Here is a 27,858-nt window from a genome sequence, read left to right on the forward strand (position 1 = left end):
GGGGGGGCGGCACCGATCCCCGGCTGCGTTCGCCGTTGCGGCTGCCCCGCAAGGAGACAGAAAGGCGAAGGCAGCGGTGCGGGTCGGGCGCGTAGTTATAGCGGGCGGCGGAGAGAGGAGGGGAAAAAGGAGGGAAAAAAAACGCGAGGAGGAGGAGGAGGAGGAGGAGAAAGGGGAGTAGGAGGAGGAAGAGGAGAGAAGAAAAGCAGGAAGGAGACGAGCCGCAGGCAAGAAGGGGAAAGAAGCACCAAGAGAGACGCTTCGGAAGCACGGAGAAGGGTGGCCGGCTGGCGGGTCCCCGCACTCATGTAAGTATCGCGGCGGAGGGACGCGGAGCGGGGCGACAGAGAAGGAAAGCGAGACATAGCCCCACTTCATTTATCCCTCTATTTATTTTCTTTCTTTTCGTAGCAGCCGGACCAAGACTCTAGTTTGTGTGTGTGTGTGTGTGGATTAAAATCCTTTGGGAAGAAGGAGGGGGAAAAAATAATTATCACGCAAACCCCCGCATCAGGACGAGCTGGGCTTTCAGAAGGGATACAACACTCTGGATGCGCTGCTGCTGCTCTTTTGTGACAGATGCCTAAACCGATTCCGACGCCCGCACCTTAGGGTCGGTGTTTTTTGGGGGGTCCTGACATCTTTATTTCATTTTTTTTTGTCTGGATAGGCATCTTTTTGGCTTGATTTTTTACATTTTAACCTCCCGATTGCGCCCGGCTACGCCTCCGATCCTTTTTCCTCCCCCTTTTCGCCCCCCTTCCCGGCACTGGCGGGTTGATGGGAGCCGCGGCCCCCGGGAGCCTTAGGATCCCCCGCGGCTCCAGCCGCGCTCCGCAGCCGCGCAGGGCGGCGCGGCGCCGGCAGCAGCGCGCCTCCCCCCGCGCGATGCGCCGCAGACTCTAGACGGGATTTATTTTTTTAATTATTTTTTTAATTTTTTTTTTTTTTTTTTACCCCTTTTATTATTTTTCTTTTCTTTTTTGGGCAAAAACCAGGGCGAGGAGCGGCGCTCTCTCTCCTCCCCCCACTTCTTCCCCCCCTCCCCCCGTTTAAATTTTCTCCCCTCCCTTTTTAATTCTCGTATTATTACCGGTTTGGGTTTGCCCTCCTCGGCCCGCAGCGCGCAGAGGCGCGGGCCGGTGCAGCCCCCCGCCCGAGGCGGCGGGACCCGCGGCCGCAGCGCGGAGACTGGCGCATGCCACAGCCCGTCTCGGGTCCTCCGCCACCGCCGGCCGCCGCTGCCCGCCGCCGCGCACTGGTTCCCGGCCCCTTCATGCGCGGCGGACGATATGCCCGTTTTGTAGCCGGGGGCCCCTCCTCTCGTCCCGCATGTTCAGGACCAAACGCTCGGTGCTTGTTCGGCGGCTCTGGCGGAGCCGTGCGCCCGGCGGTGAGGAGGAGGAGGAGGAGGAGGCGGCGGCGGCCGAGGCCCGGGCGCATGCCTGCGGCGAGGGGCGCGGGTGCTGCCCGGGCAAGGCTGGCCGCGGCTGCGGGGCGTCCGCGGGCGCGGAATCGGAACTGAAGGCGCTGACCCACACCGTGCTGAAGCGGCTGAAGGAGCGGCAGCTGGAGGGGCTGCTGCACGCCGTCGAGTCCCGCGGCGGGGCGCGGACCCCCTGCCTGCAGCTGCCCGCCAAGGCCGACTCCCGGCTGGGCCAGCACTCGTACCCGCTGCCGGTGCTGCTCTGCAAGGTGTTCCGCTGGCCAGACCTCCGGCACTGCTCCGAAGTGAAGCGGTTATGTTGCTGTGAATCCTACGGCAAGGCTCACGCCGAGCTCGTCTGCTGCAACCCGTACCACCTCAGCCGGCTCTGCGAGCTAGGTAGGGCTGCGGGGTGCGTGTGTGTGCTCGGGTGTGTGCGCAGGGGGGGGTCCGATGTGTGCGACGGGTGCAGCCCCTCTCATCCCCCTCCCCACCAAACTCTTTACGATTTTCCCACCCCCCCCCCAAAAAAAAACAACCCCTCAAACCCCGTGGTTTATATGGTTTAATTGCTATTATTAATTCGGGGGGGTGGGCGATTAGCCCCCCTACCCCCCTCGCCGCCCCGTCCCGGCGCTGCCTCCCCGCCGTCCCCGCTCGGTGCCGGGGGATTAGGGGCGCCTGGCGCGGGCGGGCGGCCGTGGCTCCGCCGAGCCAAGGAGGCCCCGATCAGACAGCCCGAGCGGCAGATAGCAGCGAGACTGGCGCCAGACGGCCCCTTTTGTTTATCTGACAGCTAAATATCAAGGCAATCACCGCCTCGCTGCCCTGCCTCCAACCCCCAGAGCTAAGACAAACAGTTTTGCTAAAAGAATGCCACTGTTATCATAAGTTCCTATCTTTTTTCTCTCTTTTTTTTTTTCTTTTCCTTTCTCATGGCTCTGCCTTTATTTTCTCTGTACTTTTCTAATTCCAGAGTCTCCCCCTCCACCCTACTCCAGATATCCAATGGATTTTCTCAAACCAACTGGTAAGTGGACTTTTTCAATGAGACTACAAATAAAAAGCAAAATAAAAGGTGCTTGGGAGGGGAGGACCCGGACGCTTTCCCAGCCCATTTCTCAGTCTCTTTCTCTGGGGAGCCCATCTCCTGCCTTTGTCATGCTGTGATGCATTTTGCTATTGGGCTGGCTTTTGCGCTTCTGTGCCCCCCCTGATATCCCTATAAGAATTAACATCTGATATATCTGAGGCATCCTGTGCACAAAGTCGGGTTTTAGAACTCTGGCAGGAAACTCCAGGAGGGATTGCAGTGCAGCGCAGGCCTCCCTTTGCTGCTGGAGCCACTCCGAAAGCCAGGAAAACCCACTTGTAAACCCACTTGTAAACCGCGGCGCTCCCGCACCCCTGGGTGAATGTGTGGGGATTTAGGTTGGGATCCAGCGCCGCATCTCCCTGCTGGCTGGGAATCCCAGGGTGTTGGTAGAAATCCTCCTGTGTTTTAAAGGAGCCTAACTCCGCCTTGCCAGGTTGGAAAGAAAAACTGGGAAAAGGGGTTGAAAAGTTACTTATTTTACCTGTTTCACCTTTTTTTAGCAGCACTCTGCATGCCTGTTGCTTGTAATTGAATGTCAGGGTGCCAGGGGAGAAGCCCATTTGAGGCTGGCACCAGCTCTTTTGCGGTTGTCTGCATAAACTCCTGGTTGGCAGCGAGCTTGCCGGCTGCGAGATAAATCAGGCTGGGAGAAGGAGGAGAGGTGGGAAAAATCGGAAACGGGGAGGGAGGGAGCGCGGGGAGGAGCAGCTCCCGGCTCCCAAAGCAGGATTAGTGGATGTGGAGCGTTGGCTGGAGCACGGTGGTCTCTGTGGTCGTGTCCCTTGGTCGCAGCAGGCAGGAGGGGCACGGCGCGGCAGGGAGGCAGGGATAGATGTGTTTCTGAAGAGCAGTGTCAGGTCATTTGTTTGTTTTGGTGTTTGTTGGGTTTGTTTTGTGTTTTTTTTTTGACCAAAAGAGCAGTTTCTGTAAAATTGCTGCTCTTCACTTGCTCGGGATTAAAAGAAACCCCAAACTGGAAGTTGCTCCAGACACACAGGGCACCGTTATGGGGTCCCAGCCTTCCCCCCTTGGAGACTGGGCTGTTGTTTCCCTCAGTCTGCAGACTCTTTAAGAAAGACTAACAAGTCTTTTTATGGCTTGTGGCAATAAGGAGAGCTGTTGAACAGATAGCTGGGCTGCAAAGCTGGTAATGTTTTGCTTCGGTGTGAAAGAAACAAGAGATAAAGGCTGATGCATGAAACAAGAATACTGGGATTAGGTTTGACATCCCGAGCACATGCTGGGATGTGGGAGGATTGTTCTGTAACAGACTCTTGAGAGTCTGCTGGGTCATGAAGGTTTGTGGGTTTGGGTGAAATTGGCGTAATTCTGACTGCATCTGTGCAGCTCTACCCTAAAAGTGTGTATTTCTGCCTCTGTTGCCTGCCTCTCTACCCAGCAGTGATGCTGGCATGGGATGCCAGGGGCTTCGGAGCTGCAGGAGAGAAGGGTTAAAGCTTGCCTTTGGTTTTCTGTGAAGATCTTAGGGTAAATCTATTAGCAGGGTTTAAACATCCAATCTGCCTCTGCCAGGACCTCATTTTCAGTTAGCCGAGTGATATATTTATTCATTAGCAAGTGTTGACATAAGGTAGCAAAATGTGTGTAAACAGAAAAGCCGCAGAACATGAATGTGCCATTTCGAAAGGAAAAGTTATTCCTATCGGCCAATAGGAAGTGATTAACGCTGCCCATCGGAAACGCAGAAACAACTGGGTTACTCACCAAAAGTCCTCCTTTTTTTCCCTTTTTGAAAGAAAAACCCATTTGGCAGTTGAACTCTGGCTAACAGGGCAGCGACAGGCACAAGCGGAGCCTGGAAGTCTGTTGTTGCAGGTGGGTTTTGCAAGCTCAGGGTTTCTCAGTGTTTCCTCTGCGGAGGTTTCCCATCCCGGCATCAGTGCCATCTCCTGCGGCAGTTTCCCAGCCATAGGTTGAGGATTGAGAGAGGGACAGTAGATGACAGTGGTGAGGAGTAAAGCCTTTTACCTGGCTGATGCACATGAGCCATCTTCTCCCCTTGGGAACTGGTTTGGGAATGGTCCCTCCATTTAGACTTGGGCAGCTGCATCTGCCAGTGGAGATGGGAGTGTGCATCAAGCAGGAAACTTCTGCTTTTCCATCAAGTGTGATGGGGTCATAATAATATTTAAACATTTAGTGCTGCATCTTGTAAGTGCTTCATATGGACAGACAGACAGGAATACCTGGACCGATACGGGCCCTGGCAGTGGTTGTTAGTGCTTATGGTTATAGAACCATCAAATGGTTTGGGTGGAAGGGACCTTAAAGCCCATCCACATTCAACCCCCTGCCGTGGGCAGGGACACCTTTTACTGGAGCAGCTTGCTCTAAGCCCCTGTGTCCAACCTGGCCTTGAACACTGCCCGGGATGGGGTAGCCACAGCTTCTCTGGGCACCCTGTGCCAGTGCCTCAGCACCCTCATGATAAAAAAATTCTCCCTTCTGTCTAATCTAAATCTCCCTTCTTTTAGTTTAAAACACTATGATGTGGATTATGTTTGGTTTTGGAGGTGAGGGAGGCTGAGGCAGGCTGTGTGGCTGGCTGGGGGAAAGCAGGGATGGTGCACAGGGAGCTAAGGGTCTGCTGCAGGCAGAGTCTGTGTTGATGGGACAGGTGTAGTATGTGTGTGCTTGCCATAGAGCAGAAAGATCTGCCCTTGGCAGCTGGGTTACCTGCAGGAAGGTTGTAGGTCCAGGCTGGCTGCCTTGATCATTTATCAAGGAGAGGACATTCCCTCTTCCTTACACAGGATGTTTGCAGGGATGTGTGCTGGTGGCTTGCATGGGGCAGGCTCACCTTGTCGTTCTGGAGGCATGTGGATGCTCAGCATCCCTAGTGTCCCTGCAGAAGCTGCTGCTTGCAGCCGTGTTGGAAGTGAGACGCATAGGAGTGTCTCCAAATAATTCAAGCAGATATCCTGACCCATCATTAGGTGGGGCAAGGGGCTGCGATAGCTTGTGTCCTTCATGCTCCTGGTTGGCAGGGTGGTGCTGGAGCGTGAGAGTGCAGGAAACCCACTGAGATGTGGATGTAAAGCTGAATGCCCTCCTCTGGCATTGACTTTCAGGGGAGCTGGAGGTTTGGCAGCTTCTAGGAACTATTCAGCACCTTGCAGGGTCAGGCTGGTGGCCACCAGGAATGTCTCCATGATGGTTTTATATTGCAGGAAGGCAGTTTTGGGAGGGGAGTCCCATGAAGTAGGCTTGGGTGAACCTCTGATGCTGTGACAGCTCTGTGTCCTATAAGGAGACTTTGGAGGGTAATTAGTTACTGAAGGGGACTGGCTATTGGGTAATGGGACATAGGAAGGGACCTGACAGCTCTAAAGAAGTCATGAAACCACCTCACCCCATTGCTAAGGTTATGCATTTAACGTCAGGATAGGATTCTCTCCTGCTATCCTGTCCCATGTGCTAGCAGAGGACGTGGTCACTTATGATCCTTAGAGCAAGACCACACAGAAAAGCACAAATTATGTCCTTTATCCTGCAGGGACTCATCATGGAGCTGTAACTGGGGGCAGAGGGAGCCCAGTGCAGGGCAGGGTGGTCCAGTCTGTATTCAGAAAGCTTCTGTATCCCAAGCAGTTGAAGGCATCTTGGGAAAGGGGCTGGGGGAATCTTCTGTATGGACTAGAAAGGGTTAAAAAAAAAGAAAAAACATATTTCTTTAAAGTGTAGAAAGAACGACAAGGCATTTAGAGAGTGTATCATATACAGCATTTCACAAGTAAGTCCATTTCCTGTCTCCCCTATTGTTTTCGGTTTGATTAAGTATATCCTGTTAAACTGTATATTCCTGTTAGGGCTTCTACTTTACTCTGATAAAACAAGGTTACACAGACAGGAATTTCTTATTCACTTGGATTTCAGGGGTGAGATCTGGGAAAACTTACTTTTACCAGTAGGGAGAAAACTATCTTTGCTCTCCTGGTAGACTATCCTTGCTCTCCTGGTGGGCTATCCTTGCTCTCCTGGTGGTGGCCCTTGCTTTGAGATAGAGCCACAAACACCACGATGTCGTTAAGGAGCCCAGATCTGATGAAACCCTGTCCTGGATTCAGTTTGCCTTTAGGACCAGGGGATCAGTGTTGGCTTCTGGCTGTTGTCACCTGGGGGAGCAGGCTTGGGGTGGGAAGCTCCAGACCTTGAGCTTGAACACCTCTAATGGGGCACCACATCTAACCCTGCCCTTTCCCCTTGGTGGTGCATGGAGGAGTAACCCCAGTTGCCCACCTGCCCCGGGAGGTGACAGTGGGGTGTCAGATCTGCCACCAGATGGTGGTGACCGAAACCGAGCGGGGGAACTCAAAACAGAGACCGTTTGCCGCAGATAGGGCGGCGATGAGACGTTTCCCTTTCGGTTCCCATTTCGGTGAGTTACAGGTGTTGCCTAAATCGGGTGCGCAAAGCCACGATTTAAGCGTTTTTGGGAGCTTGCTTGCATCAGAACGACAGCAGCCCTGATCTCATTACCCAGTGACTGGGCCAGAGAGGTGGCAGCCAGTCTGTAATTTCTGCCGGTCTATAATCAGCGTTGGCTGGTGATGAAGCGCAACGCGCAGCCTTGATTGAGGCAGCGAGTTAGGGTGGATGCTCCTTGATGAACTACCGTCTCTGCGCGGACAATTAGTAATCGCTTCCTGCTAAACCCTTTGGAATGTGTGTTCTGCTCGCGGCGATGCTGGGAGCCTGCACAGAACCGCCTGTATACTTGCTGATGGGTTTTTGTCTTCTCCTCTGCTCCCGCAGATTGTCCAGACTCTGTGCCTTCCTCCACTGAAACAGGGGGAGCTAATTGCCTAGCCCCTGCGGGGCCTTCAGGTAAGACATCTCTTGTTGCACTTGATTTTGACCGTGGGTTGTGTTGACCAGGGGTCCTGAGGAAAGAAAAAGGGATGTTGGAGAGCTCTGGGGATGTGCATCATTGAGCAAGGCATGCTCAAAGGGGAAATTGGGTTTTGTTTCAGTAGCAGCCATGTGCCTCATGCAGAGGAGATCTGGGCTCTGTCCCCAAAACCCCGTATTTCCTTTGAATTTCAGCCTTGCGCTCCATTAGCTTTTGGACTTGGGGTGAGTGATGTTGGCCACCCATTTGTTTGGATGCATTCATTATCAGAGCAGGTGCGGTCATGCCTTACAGAAGGATTTGGCGTCGAGCTCTCCTTGACTTGCTGGTGGCATCTCTTGTCTCTGGGACAAGAGCTGTGCTTGGGCTTTGCTGTTGGTAGCGTAACCAGCATCCCAGATCCAATATGTGAGGATCGTGGTGCCTGGGGAGAAAAGGTGACCCCATTTTCCTAGGGGATGTTGCAGGGGGAGTTGGACTAAGTGATCTCAAGGGTCCCTTCCAACTTGAGATACCCTGTGATTTCCCTCATTATCCCATTTGCCATATCCTTTGGCCTCTAGGTGCCATAATGGAATGGGGTTCATTCCCCACCCTTCTTGAGCTGTTAATTTAATTGGAAAGGATCTTTAGAGGCCATCTAGTCCAACTCCTAACACCTTTTCCAAGGTGTGATGTCTCCAGCACCTCATCTTTCACCCCAGACTGGCCAACTCTGTGGCTGGGCTCTGTCTCTACCAGGATTAAAGTGTCTGAAACCGTGTACCTGCATGTACTTGCAGATGATTGAAGGTGTTCCCTTTGTGGGAATGTCTCCCTGATTTATGATTTATTCATTGCCCTGAAACTGGAATTTCAGAAATAGGTCGGCGGCGGCCGCACGCGCGTGTGCATCTGCCCCTGCCTCTCTCCAGGAACTGCGTTTGGTGTGGATGTCTTTAAGTGAGCCTTGTTTGTTTTTCTTTGGGTGTAATATATACCCTGTCTGTTATTTGAGAGGGGAGCATATTGTTTGTTCAAAGGCCCTAATGAGAATTAATCAGAGGGGGAGAGGGAACAGAGAAACTTGTCGCTGTTTTGATTTTTTTTAGTGCAGAATACTTTTGGGGTTTTCTTTATTTCGTTGCTATTGGAGCCCATAGCTTTAGGGAAGGAAAAAAAAAAAAGACTGTAAAAAGAAAAAAGACAAGAAGCAAAACAACACAATAAGGATGTTGTTAGATCCTTTTTTTTTTTTTCCTTTTTCCTCCTGAAATACACCCGTTGCAGAGGGGAGGAGAGAGTTCAGTTCCACAGGATACCACATGAAATAAGCAGAGGAAGTACTCGCTTTTAAAAGGGGGCTTTCTGTAAGGTTCAGCCTATTGATAACATCTCGTCTGGCTGCTCTGCTCCCGAAGGGAAGGCGGGAGGTGGGGGCTTGGGCTGCAGGAAATAACACGGCTCGTTCCTGGTGCCTCCCAAAGGGCTGCGGGAAGGGGACCCCCAGCTCCTTGATAGAGCCTCCTCCCCAAAAGAAAGCACATTTTCCCCTGGAAATGCTTTTTTTTAAACTTATTTTATTATACTTCTGTTATTTCATTGGATCAAATTGGGTTTTTGTCTTCCTTATCAAAGGTTTCCCCCCCACCAAAGCCTGGAAACAGAACCTTTTACGATCATTAACCGCTCTTTTTTCCTCCCCAAATGTAATTGTAGCCATTTAGTTTAATGAGGAGCTGATAGGAGAGTTGACTCATGAAGGGATACGGTTAGCTACCCAAGCCCTGAAACAAAGCCGAATGCCTCCACATGAAAGAGCATTTGTTTTGAATTTGCTCTGATTTACTGGCATCTCCCTTCCGCGCGCAGAAGTGCAGCGCTGAAAATTCCCAACTGGAGAGACCCAGTCGAGAAAGGAAAATAAACGCACTTTGCAGCAATCCTCCAAAGCTCACTTTCTCCTCCTTTTTTCTACCCGCCTCCTGCATATTTTAGTTAGCAGAAGAGTGCATTTGAAGAGGGCTTTAACAAGTTATTGGCAGGGTACATGAGGAGCACTTTGGCTTGGTTTTATCTACATTAGGGCAGGTGGGAAATGGTGATGCTGGGTGGAGTATCCAGCATCCCCTCTAGACCAGGGCTGTACATGTGGGATTTGCAGCTCTTTGATGGAAAGATGGCTTTAGGAAAGGCAAAACCACACTGGTTTTGGTAGGTTTGGAAACGAGCAGGGGGCTGAGGCAGAAGATGTCATGGTGAATGGTGGTGGTAGGTGCCCATAGCACCATAGGCTTTGGCCACCATTGATGAGCAATGGATGCTGATGTAATAGCAGTGTTCAAAGTGAGTAGACCTGCCCTAAAGTCTTGATGCTGGAAGGGCAGGATGTAGTGGGGCAGGTGGCTCTCAGCACCAACAGTTTGGGAATGGGGCCAGCCTGGGGTTCACAGCCACTGGCAGGAAAACTTTATGGGGGGTGGAGAGGATGATGGCAAGAGAAGCATGAAAAAAGGGAGCCCTTGCAGCTTCCCTTGAGGATCCTTTGATGATGAGGAGTCTCAGGGCCAGCCACTGCGGGGATTGCAGTCTCTTTACGGAAGCTGAAGGCAGTTTCATTGATGGATACCAGAGGCACTGGAGGATGTGGGAGGGGGAGCAGTGTGATTGAGGGTGATGTATGGGGAGTGTTTCCCCCTTCGATAACTGAGCTGCTCTTTCCCTGCCTGTGCTTACTTTTTTCCCTCCTGGGCCAGGAATGCAATTGATTAGTCCTTTATGCCATGCTGGTGTCCTCTTCTCATGCCACCTGTGCTGTCTCTTCCCCTGCCATCCCATTCTCTGGCTCATGTACCCCTCGCCCCTTGTTCTCCAAGGCACTGCCTCTCACTTCCATATTCTTGCCTTTATTTGTTTTCTTACGTGCTTATTTTTGTCAGTGGTCACTCTGTGGGTAGGTCAGGACTCCTAGCTCATGGTGTCTTCCACCGACATGGTTGTGCTCAGGTATTACTACTCCAGATCCTTTCAACGTGGTTAAAGAGAGCAGAAATAGCCCATTGGAGATAAAAATAATTCCCGTAAATAAGAGACAGAGGGTGGTTTTTCCTGTATTTTGAGCTTCTCAGCAGATGTGTTTGGTTATGACTCTTCGTTCAAACAGGCAAAGCTGCGCTTGGAGAGTGTGGAGGTGGCCAGCCCATGGCCCAGTGACATCTGATTGGTGGGAGCCAAATTCCCATATGAGCCGTGGAGAAACTGTGCTCCAAGGGTAGAAGGGAGCTGATGGTGCTTGATGGGGTTGGTGTCCATGGCTCTTCACCCAGCCCTGGACATCTCCCTCTTGACCTGTGTATGGTGTGGGATTGGTGGCTGTTGGCTGGCGTAGGGTTGGGGTGCCCATAGTGGTTGAGAAGGTGGTTTTCCTGCAGGACAGATCTGCAGAACAGTGTTAGTTCTGCTGGCATAGTGAAGCTCTCCAAGAAACTCAGAGCTGGCCATCACAGAAGGAAAGCAAGATGAGCTGGCTTGCGGCCTCGCCACCTCCACTGGGTTTTATTTATAGAGGCTATTCATAACATACCAAACCCAAGAGTTTACCCATATTTCACCCCGATCCTGTTGACTTGCCCTGACTCTGGGACTGCCCCATGGTCTCTGGAGCCAGTGAACACTGAATGGTGATGCTTGGTGGGTGCTGAACCGAGGCTCCCCATGAGACTCTTGGGCAGCAAGTGCAGCTTCAGTTTCTCCCTCCCAACTCCTGTGCACCAAAGAGATGGGGGAAAAAACCTCCAGAGGCTGGAGAAGCATCAGCATTGCTCCCTGCTCCGCTTCAGACCTTGTCAGGTTTAAGCAACCGCTAGGCTGAATGACATTTCATTCCAGGATTGCGGGCGGGCTGGGAATGTTTCACTATGTCTTTGATCCCTGCTGGTATCTGCTCGCTGGGGAACAAGCACCTTGTCCAAATCCGGAGCTATTCGCCCCTGAAGCGTCTCTCCATCGCTCCGTGTAAACAGGATCCCGCACGGTTTCTCCGGCAGAGTCCTGCCTGTGTTTTCCCATTCCCCCCTCCCTCTCATACAGAGTTTATAACCTCCTGTGAAATGCTTTTATTTACAAATTGGCATCCTATTATAATCTGAAATTGAGACATCTTCCTGTGGAACTAGGATTGTATATTTGTCCCAGGCATAAACAATTGCTTGGGATTTTTTTTTTTTTTTCTCAAAGTCACTTATTCTTGGTTTATTTTTGAGCATACGTCCTTCTAATACTTTTTTATTCGCTCTGAGCACCCTTTCTTTCCCAGCCTCATTGGAGACTCGATTCCCCACCCGGCACTTACCTAAAAACCACCATCCTGTCCTGGAAAGGACAAGGTTATCAGGGGTTAACGCCAGGATGACAGCACTGGAGCCTCTGGAGCAAAGCAGGCTGCCTGCCAGACTAGGAGCCTCCCGGCTCGCCTCACACATCATCTGACCCTGGCCGGCAGGGAGGAGGGAGCCGGCGCTTGGCACCAGCCCTGCGGCTCTTGGCTTGGCCACCAGCTCCGGCTCCTTCAGCCCTGTGGGTTGGGTTTTGCTTTTAAGGGGGATCTCGCCTTGTGGGAACCCCCCTGGGACACAGCTGGGACAGCCCCTGTGCTGCTGCGGGGATGCTGAGGGCATCCTCCCCCTGGCTCTTGGCCGGTCAGAATCCCCCCAAAGCAGATAGGACCTGTTTCGTAATTACTTTTAAGTGCTTTAGAGCCCTTAGAGCTTTTCCTAGATACTCTTCTAGGATGGGTTTTAAAAAGAGCCCTGATGGCAGGAGTGCTCTTCCCATTAAATGCTGGGTGTTTCAATCCATCCCCATACAGCTCCATTAAATCTGTTTTTTTTCCGGGTGCCGGTGAGTTTTCCCAACCAAGTGTTGCCTTGAGAGCAGCTTATGATAAAAAGTAGAAGACCCCACCACTAGGGAGTCCTTCAGTGAGGACCAGGATGGGGACCACTCAGGTTTTTATCCCACAGCCTAGTGCTTTTTAGGGAGGAATGAGGACAAAAAGAGGTGAATTTTGGAAGCTGGGTGTCAATTCAAACCATGCTCTGCTCTCATCAGACATCCCGATGAGCGCCGGCAACTTGATCTTTGGGGACATTTAAAACTCGATGGGACAAAAACACTCGTAGAGGAGCAGCCCCGGGCTGGCAGGGATGCGGGCTGCATCGTTTCCATCCCTGCTGTCTGCCAGCGGGTATCGCTTACACTGGAGGAACCAGTAACATTAACCACATGCATTTCCCCGCCGACGGCATGGGGGGATGCCTATTTCTAACCGCGGCGGCCAAGACCGTAAACCTCGATGCTGGGTTAACGTGGGATACACCCCATTTTAGGGTGCACAGGGGAAAACAGGATGTGCAGAGCCCCTCCCGGCGCTAACTGGGTGCTTTAGGAAGGCGATGTGCTGGGTGGTGGGTGCTGGCTGGGCTCTGGTGTGATGGGTGCCAACCCCACCACTGTCCCTGGCCGGCTTGAATGACCCACGCCGCAGCCTGGCTGCCTGCCTACTGTCACAAAGGAGCTTCCTTTCCAGTTTATTTTCAGCACTGGGATATTATTAACCGCTGAGGCACGGTCTCTGTTCTAACCACCCTTGCTTTTTGCCTATATCTCTTTGTTTTCACCCCATTGGCATGTTGGGGCTGTGGTCTTGGCTCTGGTGCTATGGGGCAATGTCTGTGTTGGGGCTGCTGTTGAGGAACAGGAGGGCACTGGGGAGTGAGCAGCCTGATCCTGCATGGGGCTGAATTTGGGGAGGGAAGGAGCTCAGTGTCACACAGGATTTCCACCCAGTGGCTGTGGATTAGCCCTTGGGTTTGGTTTTGGGGGTCTTTACTATTTTCCCTCCTCTCCTCCCCAGTTTTTCATTTCTTTCAGTAAAATCCTTCTTGGATGTTGCCAGTTTTGCCAGCTGCCTCCTCCTCTGCTTTTTTTTACTATTTTTTATTTATTTATTTTTATTTTTTTCTCTTTTTGTTTTTATTTTTCATCATTCTTTTTACCTTTTACCTTTTCGTTTATTTTTTCTTTTTTTCCTTAATATGTTACCTTTTTTAACCTCTTTCTTTATTCCTTTTACCCTTTTTTCTTCCCCCCCTTATTTCTCTTTTCTCTTTCTTCTGTTTTTCCCTTTTTCTTTTTTTCTCTTTTTCTCTCCCCCTCCCGCCCCCTTTCTTTCCTTCTTTTTAATCTTTAAAGCTTCTTTAATGCAAGAAAAGATGTTTTCTTGGCAGGGGTTTTCCATCCAGATCCAGGGAAGGGTGGGAGCACACATCCCCTGTGCTTGGACCCACTGTGGGTGCCACTCTGGGGTTGGGGGCTGTATCTTTGCTGATGGGCTCAAGGCATCAGGTCCAGTAGGGTTTTTCCAGAGGGTTTTGTGCTCCTTGGGATGTGCTGTGCTGTTTGCTGTCAGACGGCCCTTCCCTCCCCTCTCTGTTTTACTTTCTTTTCTTGTTTTCCCCTTGTTTTTTTCCCCTCCCCTCTTTCGGGTAGCCATTTAAATGGGTGATGATAACTTTCACCCTGTTAATTAACAGGAAGCATTGGGACAAGACAGGAAATTACATCAGTCTTTTATGAGGAAAGAGCCAAGAGGAAAAAAAAAACCACCCTACAAGAAAACATAGTTATTAGTGAAAGGAAAGAAAGTGCCGGGGGAGGAGGAGAGAGAAAAGGAGAAGAAAGGAGGAAAAAAAACCCATCCCATGGGCTCTGTTTTTCCGAGGGAGGCTGCTCCAGCGCTTGATTTTCTTATTATGTTGAAAAATATTTGACTAGCAGGGTCACCTTTGCTTGAGTGCGACGCTCCAGCTTCCCAAGGAACCTTTTTTTTTCCCCTTCATGCCTTTTCTCAGCTTCCTTCCCCAAACTGTGAGGCCTAGGAAGCTCTTGGCCGGGAGACTAATTTTGGTTTGGCTGCTCAGCCCTTCAAATTGGTCCCCACCCAGTGTCATTATCTTGGTTTTAACTTGCAAGAGGAAAAAAAAAAAACACCCTGTAAGAGCTGGCTCAGCCCTTCTCTACCCTTTTAACCTCGCTGCATGAAAAAACTCCCTGGTTGGGTTGTGCCGGCAGTGCCGAAGCACTGCGGGGTGGTTGCAGGAGGTCCTGGTGATGCTCCTCCATGGCTGATGGTGGGTACGTAGCTCTGTGGTCCTTCCTCATCCTTCCTCGGGGTTGAAGTAAGGTGCCGGTGGGGTGGCTGTGGAGGTCCTGGTGATGCTTCTCCATGTGTGATGGTGGGTACCCAGCGCTGTGGTCCTTCCTCATCCTCCCCAGGGATATGAAGTAAGATGCCCAGTGGGGTGCTGGGTTTTGGAAAGCCATCTTTGGGGTGAAGTCCTGGCTTCTGTGGGCTTTCCCGGCTTTTCTGTAAATACCTGAGCAGGTGGAAGGGTGAATTTTGCCATTCAGTGAGTAACTCAGAACTGCTCAGGATGTTAAGCCTTGTTGTAAATGCGTACCTGTATGTGTATGTAATAAGTGAGGCTACGGATGGTTAGAAATTCCATGAAAGTGTGTTCAACCTGTATATATATGTATAGGTCAAATATATGTGTATGGAATGTATTAAATGTATTTGCTATATTACATGTCTAATTATACATAATATATAGGTTATATTCAATATATAATGTATATATCCTATATAGGGAATTCTATATTAGATATAGGTTAAATATATTCATTATGTAGTGAATATAGTCTCTCTCTCTCGAATTATGTATAATATATATTGAATATATTAAATATATAGTGAATATATTACCTCCCTATATAGAATTATATGTAATATAGATTGAATAGATTTTGTTTGTAGAGCTGTGAAAACTGCATCAGTAAGAGCCTGCTTTGCATTGGAGAAACTCAGGTGATGGCAATATGCTGGAAGTTCAAACATTCTTTGCCCTTTCATCACCAAGTTGACTCTGGATTTGGTGATTTTTGGTGATGGAAACCAATGGGTTGATTCTATAGGTGCTAAAAATTGACAGGCATCACCACGGAGCGGGATCTCCCTCCCCATAGTAATTACAGGGGCGTTGTGTGCAAGGTGATTTTTTTTTTTTTGAGTAGAAAAGCAGGGAAAATAGCAAAATAGTAGAGAAATTAAACCGTGAGATGGGGAGTGCTTGCCCACGTGGGGTGGCTGTCGGTGACCCTGTGCCTGGGCTCTGGCTGCACCTTCCCAGGCAGAGCGGATAGAGTAAATAACTCCATATAATCATCCTTCGAGCAGGAATCAAATAACAGGAGTTTTATTTGGAAAAGGAGTTGGGAGCCTGAAGTTACATCACTGCATTTGAACTGATGAATTCATTTACTTTGGAAGCCAGGCTGAGACTTTTTAGCTCATGATAAGGAACAAACTCATAAATCTTCTTGTGTAGAGGCCCGTAGTTTTCCTGTTCTTTGTCACAGCCAAGTATGGAAAATGTGTCTTGGGTGTCAAGAGCGCAAAGCCTTGACACACCTGAGATGTTGCACTGAGGTTTGTTTGCAGAGCAGTCAGCGTGGTGCTGGCTTTGCCAAGCGGTGGGTTTGCCAAGCCGGGTTCGTCAGACTTGGCAAACAAAGTCCCTGGGCTTTGTCCCCATGGGAAGATGCTGTTGGCTCTTGATGATGCCTCAGGTCCTTTGGGTTTTATCCTCGTGGGAGGATGTTGCTGGGTCCCGGTGGTACCCAAGTGCCCTGGGCTTTGTCCTGACGGGAGGATGCTGCTGGGTCTCGGTGATGCCATCCGGGCTGTGGTGTGGTCTCCACGTGGGACACAGCTCTGCCGCTGGTGGGATGAGCACAAGGAGCTTTTTGGGGTTTTGTATCTTCTGTTAATCCGGGTGCTGCCGACCTGCCCTGTTTCATAGCCTGGGGCAAACCTCTGCCGGCCTCCGTCTGCGAAAGGGGGAGCCAACTCCGCCGGAGCGCCGGGAGGGTTAATTACTTAATGAATGTAATATTCTGTATAATTGCTAAGCGTTATTAATCCAGAGCAAAGTGAGAGGGCAAGGGGAGGGGTGTGTGCGTGGCCAGGCTTGTGAACTCCCATCCGAACGCCGTCTGTCCGTCCATCCCTTGCCCTTGCCCCTTACCCGGGTCGGGGCTGATGCTGTCTGTCCGTCCGTCTGTCCGTCCCTGGGCGGTGACCCTGCCTGTACGCCAGCGTGCTTCGCCGCCTGCTCTTAGGAATCGGCGTGATTAGATTATGAAGGCAGACAGAAGTAATGATTAACTTTTTCAGTCTGCATGCTGTCTCCAGTCTGGCGCTGGGTGTTTTTTTTTCCCCCTAAGTAGGCCCTGGCCCCGCGTCGACAGGGTATTAGGTTGTAAAGAAAGCCAGGAGGAATGAAGGCAAGGGAGGGAGGGGAAAGGGAGCAGGGGGGAGCCTTTTCCATCAGATCCGGGACTGGAATTTATTGGCAGGAATGCAGTAAATGCTCCAAATGCCAGCCCAGCTAAACAGTTTTCATAATTGTTACAGAGCGGGGCACGACGAGCGTGAAAAGGACTTTTGTTCCAATGCTGCTTTTTCCATGGGTTTACATCCCTGTGAGGGATGCTGCTCTGGAAAAGGGAGCTGGGGGGGGGGGGGTGAGGGTGGTCTTTCTTTTTTAGGGACACACACACACACGTAATTACGTCTGTTTTCAGCGTTTGGGGAGAATTGCAGGTCAGTGTGCTGCGGGGAGAGGCTTTTCTTTGGTTCAGTATTGAAATGAGAGCGGCAGCAATGCCGTGTGTATGTGCGTGGAATGCAGTTAGGAGGGAGGGAAAAAGGAATCCTAGCACACATCTGTGTATTAGGTATCCGTTTGGAAATCCTAGACTGCTCTGCTTCAGTTTTTATTAAGGTCTTTACAAGGGTTTTAACGTGTAACCCACATAGCTACATGCTGTCAGTGGAGAGCTGTGGCTTTCCTGGGGGCTGTATCCCTGCTCTCCCTGGGGCATCCCTGGGTACCAGGCGTCCTCCCCACCTCCTTGTGACAGCAGAGCTTTGCTTTTAATTGTCAAAGCGTTTTAAGGTCCTCATCTTCTAAAATGGAGCTTGGTGTCTATGTGTAGAGGGACTGGCCTGGCCTGGTGGCCCCTGGTGTCTTTGGCATCCCTGTCTGTGATTTATCCCCATTGGAAAGGTGGTGGGCAGGATGCTGTCACGGGAGCCTCCTGCACAACCCGAGCCGTAAGAGGTACTTTGGCAGGCTCATCCTCGGGGCTGACTGGCATTGTTGTTAAGTCAGGAGCCCTTTGTGTGCTGGTTTCTCTCTCTCAGAAGGTTTCTGGTTGAGAGCTGGGATGGGTATGGGTGGAGAAGAGGTGTGTCTTGGTAGCTGCTGAGGTTAAAGCATGGAGGTGTTTGCTTGTCTCGGGAGCTGGGGCTGGTACCAGCCTCAAGTCGCTTGGTGGTCTCATGGCAGCATCTCATGAATGCTGGCCTGGGCTTCCTGCATTTTCCGGAGGAGCCTCTTGGCTGATTGTCATTAAGATAGGATTATTCCAGGCTGCTGTTGAGGCAGGGGAGGAGGGTACATGGGATCATCCTGCATCACCTCCCGAGCCAGCAGGTCCTCCCAGGATATCCCCACCAGCACAGGAGAGCAGGAACAGGGACACATGGAGCAAAACCAGGATTTCTGGGGCTTTTTCCATACAGACCTGCTTGTCTGGGTGGGCCAGGGGTCTTAAAACCCCCGTGGATGTTGGCAGCACTCCTCTGGAAGGGTCTCCCCTCTTGAAGCATCCCTTCATCCCACCCAGCAGCTGGGTTGGAGCTTGGGGAAGGGATTCCTGTCCTACTGCTTTTTTGAAACAAGGGAAAAGTTTTCCCACACCTTTGAGGGGTGCAGAAGGAGAGGCAGATAAAGAAGGCTCTTTAAATTAAAACTTCAAAAATAATTAGACTGACTGTATACTAAACAACAGCAAAGAGGCCCATTTACTGTAAATATTATGAATGGATTTGGCTGGCTTCTTCATCCCCACCCTTCCTCTAAGGCTTTTCTCTGAGCTCAGTCGAAATTCGGCCTTCAGACAGCACGGTACTCTATAATTTGCATGGCTGATGAGGCCCGAAGCCTGGTACGGAGGAAACTGGAGTCAGCTGGCTCCTCTCTAACCGCTGGAGACAGGCAGACAGGCATTTTTGGTGTGTGCCTGCGTATTTCCCGCCCTGACCCCCCCTTGTAGCTGCAGCCTCGCTTGGCTTTTAAAGAAAATGGGCACAAAAAAAGGGTTCTTCTCTTCCCGAGTCGTTTTTAGCCGTGGTAATTGATTAATCACCGTAATTAGACAGTAGCAGTGACTAATAGGATGTTTATGAATCAAATTTCTGGTTTGGTGGACTCCATGAACTCAGCAGTTTTACTTTGGTTCTTTCTTCACTGTCCTTTGATGCTTGGGACATGGGGGAGCTGGGGTTCTTTCACATGTATGTATCGATCACCCTGTATTTTCCAAGCTTGGACATCCCTCCTGGGCCAGTCTTGGCCTTACTGATGCTCACTCTCGAGGTTTTGTAGATCTGCAATAAGCTTGTAGGGACCCTTTCTTGGGGGGCTTTTATGTCCTGTCCCTGAATTAACCCCCATAGGTCGGGGCTGGGTTCCAGACAGGGAGAAGGTTGACTCAAGGTGCCACCAAGTTGTGTTTCCCAGCCATGGTGAAGGGGATGGAAGTTCTTGGTAGGGTCACCAGGGGACCGAGCAGAGCATTCCCAAGCTCATACGTTGCCAGTAATGCAGAGTTTGAACTAAACCCCTCGTTACAACTATCAGGAAATTCCAGACTCCTTCCCCTGATGGCTTCTGCCAAATTTTACTCTGTGTTCCCATCATACTCACAAGGTTTCAGATCTGTTGGCAACGTCTCAGCTTCTGGATACCAGCCCTTAGGAAACTGGAGCAAACTGAAGTCTTGGAGGGAAACTAAGGTGGACCTTTATTTTCATGCAAGGGTGACTTACTTTGCTAGGAGCAAGAAGCCATTTAAGTGATTGGGTGGACAACTTGTTAATAAATTACATAAATAATCTTAAGTCTCTTTAGCCTGAATGACTACTGTATATGTTGAGTAATAAGAGCTGCCTAATTAGACATAGACACAAATTTATGGTCTAGCCTGTCAATCCGCGGATTAAGGACTCCATAAGTACCTACTGACACGATGGGCTGTAATGGCTCCTAAAGAGATGTTATGGTCTATCGTGTCAATAATCCACAGATTAAAGGCTCCCTAAGCATGTGTTGACGTGACCGAGTGTCCCAGCTCTTTGGGGGCTCTTGTTGTTGGTGCAGTGGAGGGACCCCATGAGCCTGCAGGGATGCGGTGGCATCCCTGCAGTGGGTGAGGGTGTATTTTCTCTGCAAACAACAAGGGCTTAACTCATGACCATCCTCTAAATTAGCCTCTCAGAAACCATCCCAGCCATCAAAACAAGGTGGGGTGAGGAGGCTGAAGCTGTCTAGCCCTTGTGTGCATGGAGATATATAAAAGGTTTGGGGCAAACATTGCTATGGGTGGTGTCTGTAGGCTGCCCACAAACTCCGTTAAAGGCACAAAGACCCTTTTCTGCAGCAGGACATATCCTTTAATTTGGATTCTTTTTCTTTGCTTTCACAAAGCATACCTGGAAATCTGTCTTTTGAGGATTTTTCGTGTTTTTTTTTTTTGTTTGTTCCCCCACCCAACTGTAAATTACTCAAGAGACTAGAGAGGAAGTAAAGTTTCCCCTTTTGGTGCCCATTTCTCTTTGCTTTGGTGAGCTGTGTGGTTGCACATCATGCTCAGTGTTCTCCTCACCTCCATGTAATACCTGCTGGTTTCTCGAGCAGGAGTTCAAGGATGCTTTTTTCCTGAGATCCTGTAAAACCAGCACTTCCCAGTGACACCAGGGGCAAAACAAAGAGCTGCCCTGGGGACCCTCAAGAAGAGCATGCAGAAAACCCCATTAAAAGCTCGGGGGTTTGTGTCTCCATCTCTTCCACCTCGATGAGTAGGAGAAGATAGGACATGGCTTTGTCCCGGGCTCACAAATGCAGCTTAAGGTCAGCCAAGAGAGATTACCGGGTGCGAGACACGCTGAGCTTGGTCTGAGCCTTGGCCCTGGCCAGACAACACGTTGCGCTGACACCAGCCCAGCCAGGGTTTTTTAAGTACAGATGCCCTCCACGTGTGCTGACGGATAAAGGAGGAAGGACCATAAGTTCTGCTCGTTTTGCAGCAGAAAGCTGCCTCCTGGGTAGCCAGGCAGGGATCTTGCCATCCCTCCAGGTCTCCTTGTTGCCCCAGGAGCTTGTGTTGGGTCCTGGTCCTTCTAGGCAGGGTCCATAAGACCAGCCTCCTTTTGGTGCTGTGATTTCTTGGTGGACGTCTACATCAATTTATCTGCTGCCTTTACCCATTTGTCTTGGGTTATTGGTCGTGAGTGCCATGTCACCTCTGCATGTGACCCAGGGGAGGGTACCACAAACCTGAGCAGCATGGTCTGGTTGGAGATGTCCATGCTCACTGCAGATGGTTGGAACTGGATTAGCTTTAAAGGTCCCTTCCAACACGAACCAGTCTGTGATTCTGTGAAATTGAGGAGCCTCCTGTTCACAGTTCAGGGGGGATGATACTGTCATGAATATTGTGTCAGGGTGGGAGATCCATCCCCAGGGGTCACAGAGGAGTGAGGGAGAGGAGGGGGTGAGATTGGTGAGAAGTTTAGGAAGAGTATGCTTTGGGTCAGAGCATGGTTTGAGCAATCTGCTCTAGTGGAAGGTGTCCCTGTCCATAGAAGGGGGGTTAGAACTGGATGGGCTTTAGGCTCCCTTCAACACAAACTATTTGATGATTTTATAATTCTATGAAAACAGTTCTTAGAAAAAGAAATCTGTCTGTATATAAAAGTATAAACACATAGTTTGAAACTCTTCTGCAGTTGGGCAATTTAATTTGCATCTAATCCTGATACTGTTGAGGAAAACCCCAATTACAGGTATTTAAAATCAGGAACACAGTTGTATTCCCATTTTCAGCGAGGGAGTTGTTATTAGCGCAGAACTATCAGTGACAGTTTAGATAGCTCTTGACTTGATCAAATGGGAGTAGTCCAGGCGGGTGAGATAGCTCAGTCTGTGCTAAACTTGCTGTTTTCTTTAGAGGTCGGTTGATTACAGGAAAACCTTTAGCTATGTCAAAACAAAACAAAACAAAGCAAAACAAAAGATCCCGAGCTCACCTCCCCTCTACGTTCATGAACTTGGCACTCGGACAGGGCTGAGATCCGAACGCTGGCCAGGAACTGCATTGGTTTTGTTTGTATTATATTTTTTTATTTATTTAAAAAAAAAAAATCAGTTTTGCTGAAATGTTTTGATTCTTCCTGAGTGAAAAAAGAATGGTTTCTTCCCAAACTACTCATAAAACTGACAGGACTTGGAAGGAAAAAGTACAGATTACAGGGTTTCATCATCTTAAAAGTGTCCATGTGTTGCGGAGAAAAAGCCACACCAGAATTTTTCTGCCATTTCCAAGGGATGGGAGGTGTGAGTCCTCCTGCTGCAGCTTGGGAGAAGCAATTGTGGGGCCATTGCTGATAAACTGGGGTGTTTGCATGGTGTACATCTTCTGTACTCACCTTCATCTGGACCACCTTGGCTTCAGCTTAGTTTGATTACTGCTCCCGTGTCCTTTCCTCCAGGATTTCCCTATGGAAATAGCATTCTTTTCAGCTTCCCTCCCCAGAGCAGGGTGAAGCTCTGAGCCCGTGGGCAGCATGTGCACACTCAAAGCTAGAGAAATCCTGGCTGTGGCCTTTTATTGAGGAGTTTTGGGCAGGATTTGATGTTTGTGATGGTCAAGGCAGGCGGTGGGAAACATCACAGCCTCTCATACTGGTTGGTGTGTTGGGAAGTGGCTGGAATGGTGCTTTTGGGGAGGACTCCTTTCTCACTGAGGTATGCGGCAGTAAGTTGGGGCAGTTTAGGAAGATGCAGGAGTGTGTAAAAAATATGGGGAAAAGATCAGTTTTCCAGTGGGAGTGTGATACTGAGCAGTGTGGTTGTGCTGGGCTATCCCTGGTGATGAACCATCTGCACCAGATTCCTTAAAAATGTTAACCCAAAGCCTTTGGGGTATCGAGTTAATGCCTTGATTTCTCCCCTGCAAGCAGAATTGTGCTCTGCTTTAGATCCTTTTCTCCCTAGACCTGGCTATGAGTGATCAATACAGCTAATTCTCTGCATTCCTGAGGGCAGACTCGCTTTATTATTTGTTTATTTATTGCATACTTTTTTTCACAATAAGCTTGCACAATACACTGGGGGGAGCATGGTGGAGCCCCTGGGCGGGCTGTAATGCAAACCATGGAAAATACTAATAAACCAGTGATAGCAAATGGAGGGATGCTTAATAAAGAAATAATAGCGCGGATGTTTATAGCACTAAACATTATCATTGTTTGCTGGAATATGGGAACGCTCCCAGTTCACTGGGAGTTTTCCAGGCATTTAGAAAGGGATGTGTTTGCTCTGAGGAGCTCATAAAAATGATGCTTTTAACTGAAAACAAGAATCCCAAAGCGTTTTTCAGCCTTCTCTGGGCTGTCACACACGAGGGTGATGTGGCTGCCAGATTCCAGGGATCTGGGGTTTTGGGTGTATTTGCTGCTGCAAATCCCAGCAGAGATGGGAGTTGGATGATGAGTCCCTGCCATGACCCCAGGTTGCACCATATGAGCCCAGTGGGGTGTTTTAGGGCAGAATCCCGTCTGTTTGCTTCATTTGCCCAGGTCCATGGTCATCGCCACCAAAAAAAGCCTTTTGGGGGAAGAAATGCCCATCACTGTAGGAAGCATCAGTGTCATCATTTTTCCCTCTTCCCCTGCAGCTTTGTCCTTCCTCTGCTGCCCGAGTGATGCCATCAGCTTTTCCCACCCCTTTTCCCCATGGATGCCAGAATTAGGGAGGCAGGTGGGAGCGGGGAGGCTCTGCTGGGGTCCCAGCAACCATGAAAAGCAGCTTTGGTGGTGGCTAGCAGGGAGGCCTGATCCTGTTTATCCGAGCTCAGCCCTTATATTCTCATGGCTTTTTGACTAGACATCCAGTCAACAGCCGAAGCCCGCAAGCGGAAGAGGCTCTGGCATATTTATACTGTGTCCTGGCATTGGTTCCTTAAGGAAAAAATATATCCCAGATTACCTAAGACTTGTCCTTGAGGTCTGGTCACCCCATGTCATTGAAAAGCCTAGTGGGATTCATTCATGATCTTCCAGCCCTCCATAAAGGTCTGTTCATTCATAGCCAAGGCAGTTTTCCTTTTTTAGGTTTGTTGTTTTTTTTTTTTTTTTAATGTGCTGGCAATTAAATAACTCTTTGTAAGCAGCAATGAGCTGCTTGTTAAGTGGTCTTCACTAACGCAGGCACAAATGTCAGGTGAAAAAGTCTGTCTCCCCCATCCTGAAGGGATGCTCTTATGTTCAGATTGGTAGAATCCCGTAGGAATTTCAGCGGGGGTCAGTGGCAAGTTGATCCAGAATCCCCTCAACTGCTGCACGACGAAGCCCAAGAAGCTCTGACTGTCACTGGCAATCAATGGGATGGATGCAGCAGAGGGGGTTGTTGAAATGGGGATGGATCCAGGAGCATCTCCCCCCTTTCCCAAATTCCTCTGTCTCTGGGTGGGTGGAGAAACACCATCCAGGGGGTACTTCTTGCCCTGCTGGGTGCACCCTTGGGTGGGGGGCACCCCATTTGGGTTAGGGTAGAGGGAACCCGAGCCATTCCCTCCCTCGGTCCCTTGCGCAGTGCCAGGTTTCAGCAGGATTTGTTGTTATCCACAACAAAGTCTTGGGAGGCACCAAAAAGGGGGGGGGGGGGCATGGAGTTGGAAGGACAAACCAGGGCATGGATGTTGTCCCAGGGAATGCCCCCTGCCAGAACCCCCATCCCCAGTTCCACCCAGGAGCGAGGGTCCCTCTTTTGGGGCTTTCAGAGCCAGGCCCATTTTTAGTCACTGCCTCCAGCAACTGCAGAAATATTTTCCTCGCTGGCATAGAAATGAGGAAATTAAAAGTGTGTGGCTGGGTTTTTGTTTTTTTTTTTTTTTATTCCCTTTTTTAAAAGCACAGTGCAGGGCTTGAAGCACAACTCGGAGGCGGGAGAAAAGAGACGCCTGCGCTGGGGAAACGGGCTTATTAATAGCAAAAAACTATAGAAAGCAGGGCACAGCCAGCATTCCACTGCCATTGCTCATGCTGGAGGGGTTTGGGGGAGCTGTTCAAGTGATGCAGGGAGAGATTTTGGGTGCTGGGTGACCTGGTGTCCCATAGCTGCTCCCGTGGTCCTGGGGATTGTTTTGGTGCTCACTAACTCGCATTCCCAGCTTGATTTTTTTTTTTTCCTTTTAATATATATATATATATTTTTTTTTTTAATGCAGTTATAGAGATGAATAGTTCCCAGGTCTTGACATGCCTACTGAGGCTGGAAGGAATTACCCACTGCGCAGCGCCGGGCTGCTAGGGATCCTCTGTTAGGAAAAGGGGCTTTTTTGTGTTTCTCAGCTCCCCCCTCCTTGCTTTTTCCTCCTATGTCATACCCTTGCTGCTTGCATGGGGTAGCTACAGGCAAAGGAGTTGAAAGAAGGGCTACAGGAACGTATTTCTGGGTTTTTGTGCATGTTTTTTAGCTATTTTTATTAAGAGCAGTATTCCTGGTCCCCACCATGCCACCATCTGATGGTGCTTCCTGTGGCTTGGGGTATCAACTGATGTCTCCATCTCCTCCATCACCCAGGCTCTGCCTATGGGCAAAGAGGAGCCCCATGGACTAGCGCAGGCAAATCCTTGTCACCCCTGGACCCATGGGGTGACTTTCAGTGTGCTTTTCATAGCAGCACCTCATTTGTTTTGGTGTCTGTGCACAGTAGCTATTTATGGAAGTGGATCCATTGTCTGGTGGATGAAAGAGAATTGGGGGGTTTAGGATGTTGGTTTTGATGGATGCAGCTGCTGGAGTATCTCGTCTCCCTGTTGGCACTGAAAGTGGTCCTGGGGATGCTTTGGGTGAGGGATGGCTCCACTGTGGGTCTCAAGCCACTTCCGAAGGTGGACTTGGTGATTTGGAACCTGTAGCTCCAACCATAGCTAGGCACAGGAATCCTCCAAACATGGGTCATGTTAAGTGGTCTTAACGCAAGGCTTTTGGAAATGGTGGGTGTGCTACGGGCGTTAGTATGTGCATGGAGAATATCACAAAGACACGGGCAGGCAAAGACCTGCCAGTGTTGTATTGCTTTTGGGTGATATTATACCCCTGGTGCTTAATTTCTCCTTTCCTTCCCTTCTTTCTCCTGTTCTGCAGATTCTCAAGTACTTCAGGAGCCGGGGGATCGTTCACACTGGTGCGTGGTAGCATACTGGGAAGAGAAGACACGTGTGGGTCGGCTGTACTCTGTCCAAGAGCCCTCCCTGGATATCTTCTATGATCTACCTCAGGGGAATGGTTTCTGCCTCGGACAGCTCAACTCTGACAACAAAAGCCAGCTGGTTCAGAAGGTCCGCAGCAAGATCGGCTATGGCATCCAGCTCACCAAGGAAGTGGACGGCGTGTGGGTATACAACCGCAGCAGTTACCCCATCTTCATCAAGTCGGCCACACTGGACAACCCTGACTCCAGGACGTTGCTGGTTCACAAAGTGTTCCCGGGATTTTCCATAAAGGCTTTTGACTACGAGAAGGCGTACACCTTGCAGAGACCCAATGACCACGAGTTCACGCAGCAGCCATGGACTGGATTTACCGTTCAGATCAGCTTTGTGAAAGGCTGGGGCCAGTGCTACACTAGACAGTTCATCAGCAGTTGCCCATGCTGGTTGGAGGTTATCTTTAATAACCGGTGACTCGAGACAAAGTGGGCTTATGACATCTATTCTACTTTGCTGCTATCGTTTCCTTCTGAGTGCTTGCTTTTCATGCGAACTCTTTGTGTTTCGTTTTGTTTGTTACCCTTCCTGCCCGTGTTGAGAAATAGCTTCTGAAAAGACTTCTTTTTTTTTTTGGTTGTTTTTTTTTTTTTTTTTTTTTTTTTTCTTTTGTTGGTTTTTTTTTTTGGTTTTTTTTTTTTGCCTTGGGTATTTTGATAAATATATCTATTTTTTAAAAGTGTGAATGACCAATACTCAGAAGGGCGAGAGAAGGGTTCTTGGGGATAGATTGCATACGGTAATTATTTCACGCCTCTGAAAGGGTTACCTATGTGATCAACAGATTTGGAAGCCACTTCCTATATGTTACAGCTCCTTCTCTTGGATAAAACAACAAGATACCTGTACTTTTTATGCACCACCTTCCCCTTGCCGCCGCCAGCCCTGGTGATGGTGATTCAGAGACCCCTTCCCCAGTGGTGCTAACCTGATGTTGCCACCGAAGGATGGTGCAAAACCTTCCAAAACCAGGTCTTTACCCAATCTTTTGATTTTTTATTGTATTGTAGCTGGGTTCACGTCTTGTCACTGTGTTCATCTTTCCACTGCTTTGTTTTTTTAACTTGTGGTCATGCATTGATGAAAGGGGAGAAGACGAGAGCGGAGAAACTTTGTGCATGACCCATGCTTTATAATTTGAACTGAGATGTGAAGAGACCGAAGTTTAAACCTAAAATAAACAACTCCTGAACCAACAAAACAAATGAAAAACAAATGAGAAAGAAAAACAAGAAAAGGTGTCCACAATAGTTGGTGTGTTGTAACCAGCCTAGATCAGGTTATCCCGGTACCATCCAATCTGGAAATAAAGTTGTGCTTTCATTTCTTGAATTCATACACGAGTATGATACTTTTACACTGTTCTTGGCTCAATGAGCATGTTTAGACCATAACATAAGCTATTTTTCTAAATAAAAAGGTTTAAATGAATAAAAGAGCATTCTCATTGGCATTTTGGCATTACAGTGCTTTGAAATTAAAACACAGGTTAAAAAAAAAAAAAAAGACTCCTTAAAAACCCCCTGAGATTTATTAAAGAAAAAAAAAAATTGTATTTTATGTTATATAAATATATTATTACCTGTAAATATAAAGATGTTTTATAAGCATCGTTATTTATGTATTGTGCAATGTGTATAAACGAGAAAAAGTAAGAAAGATGCACTTTGCTTTAATATAAATGCAAATAACATGCCAAATTAAAAAAAAAAAAAGAACACGAGATAGATTGGTGATCTTTTCTATGGGTGTTGTCATCCAGATGAATGTTTTTTTCTAAAGGAGTTTATGTTCCATTAAGAAATAAAGATGTACACTTCATCCCTTGCTGTGCCGAGTGGATTCTTTAGTGACAGACTGAGATGAGCTCTAAGGCAGAAGCTCTTCCCTGCGAGGGTGCTGAGGCGCACAGAGAAGCTGTGGTTGGGTGTTGGAGCTGGATAAGCTCTGAGGTCCCTTCCACC

General features: G+C 49.3%; 1 protein-coding gene across 1 annotated transcript; it reads left to right on the plus strand.

Moving 5' to 3' along the window:
• The first annotated feature begins 1,130 nt into the window (after positions 1-1,130).
• Positions 1,131-27,715, plus strand: SMAD7 (SMAD family member 7). Its single transcript, XM_057405685.1, has 4 exons — positions 1,131-1,825; positions 2,403-2,456; positions 7,299-7,370; positions 25,773-27,715. Exons 1-4 carry the CDS (start codon positions 1,333-1,335, stop codon positions 26,309-26,311), a joined length of 1,158 nt encoding a protein of 385 aa, XP_057261668.1. The 5' UTR covers positions 1,131-1,332; the 3' UTR covers positions 26,312-27,715.
• The last annotated feature ends 143 nt before the right edge of the window (positions 27,716-27,858 follow it).

The sequence above is a fragment of the Pezoporus wallicus genome, unplaced genomic scaffold (assembly GCF_028554395.1).
Source record: "Pezoporus wallicus isolate ANWC-B61680 ecotype Strahan unplaced genomic scaffold, APGP_CSIRO_Pwel_v1 scaffold_13428, whole genome shotgun sequence".
NCBI lineage: Eukaryota > Metazoa > Chordata > Aves > Psittaciformes > Psittacidae > Pezoporus > Pezoporus wallicus.

Excerpts from the sequence above, each read along its gene's own strand:
- SMAD7 (XM_057405685.1), top strand. The coding sequence starts at position 1,333 with ATGTTCAGGACCAAACGCTCGGTGCTTGTTCGGCGGCTCTGGCGGAGC. Across the intron at positions 2,457-7,298 it reads GGATTTTCTCAAACCAACTG|ATTGTCCAGACTCTGTGCCT; the intron begins GTAAGTGGACTT and ends CTGCTCCCGCAG. Across the intron at positions 7,371-25,772 it reads AGCCCCTGCGGGGCCTTCAG|ATTCTCAAGTACTTCAGGAG; the intron begins GTAAGACATCTC and ends CCTGTTCTGCAG.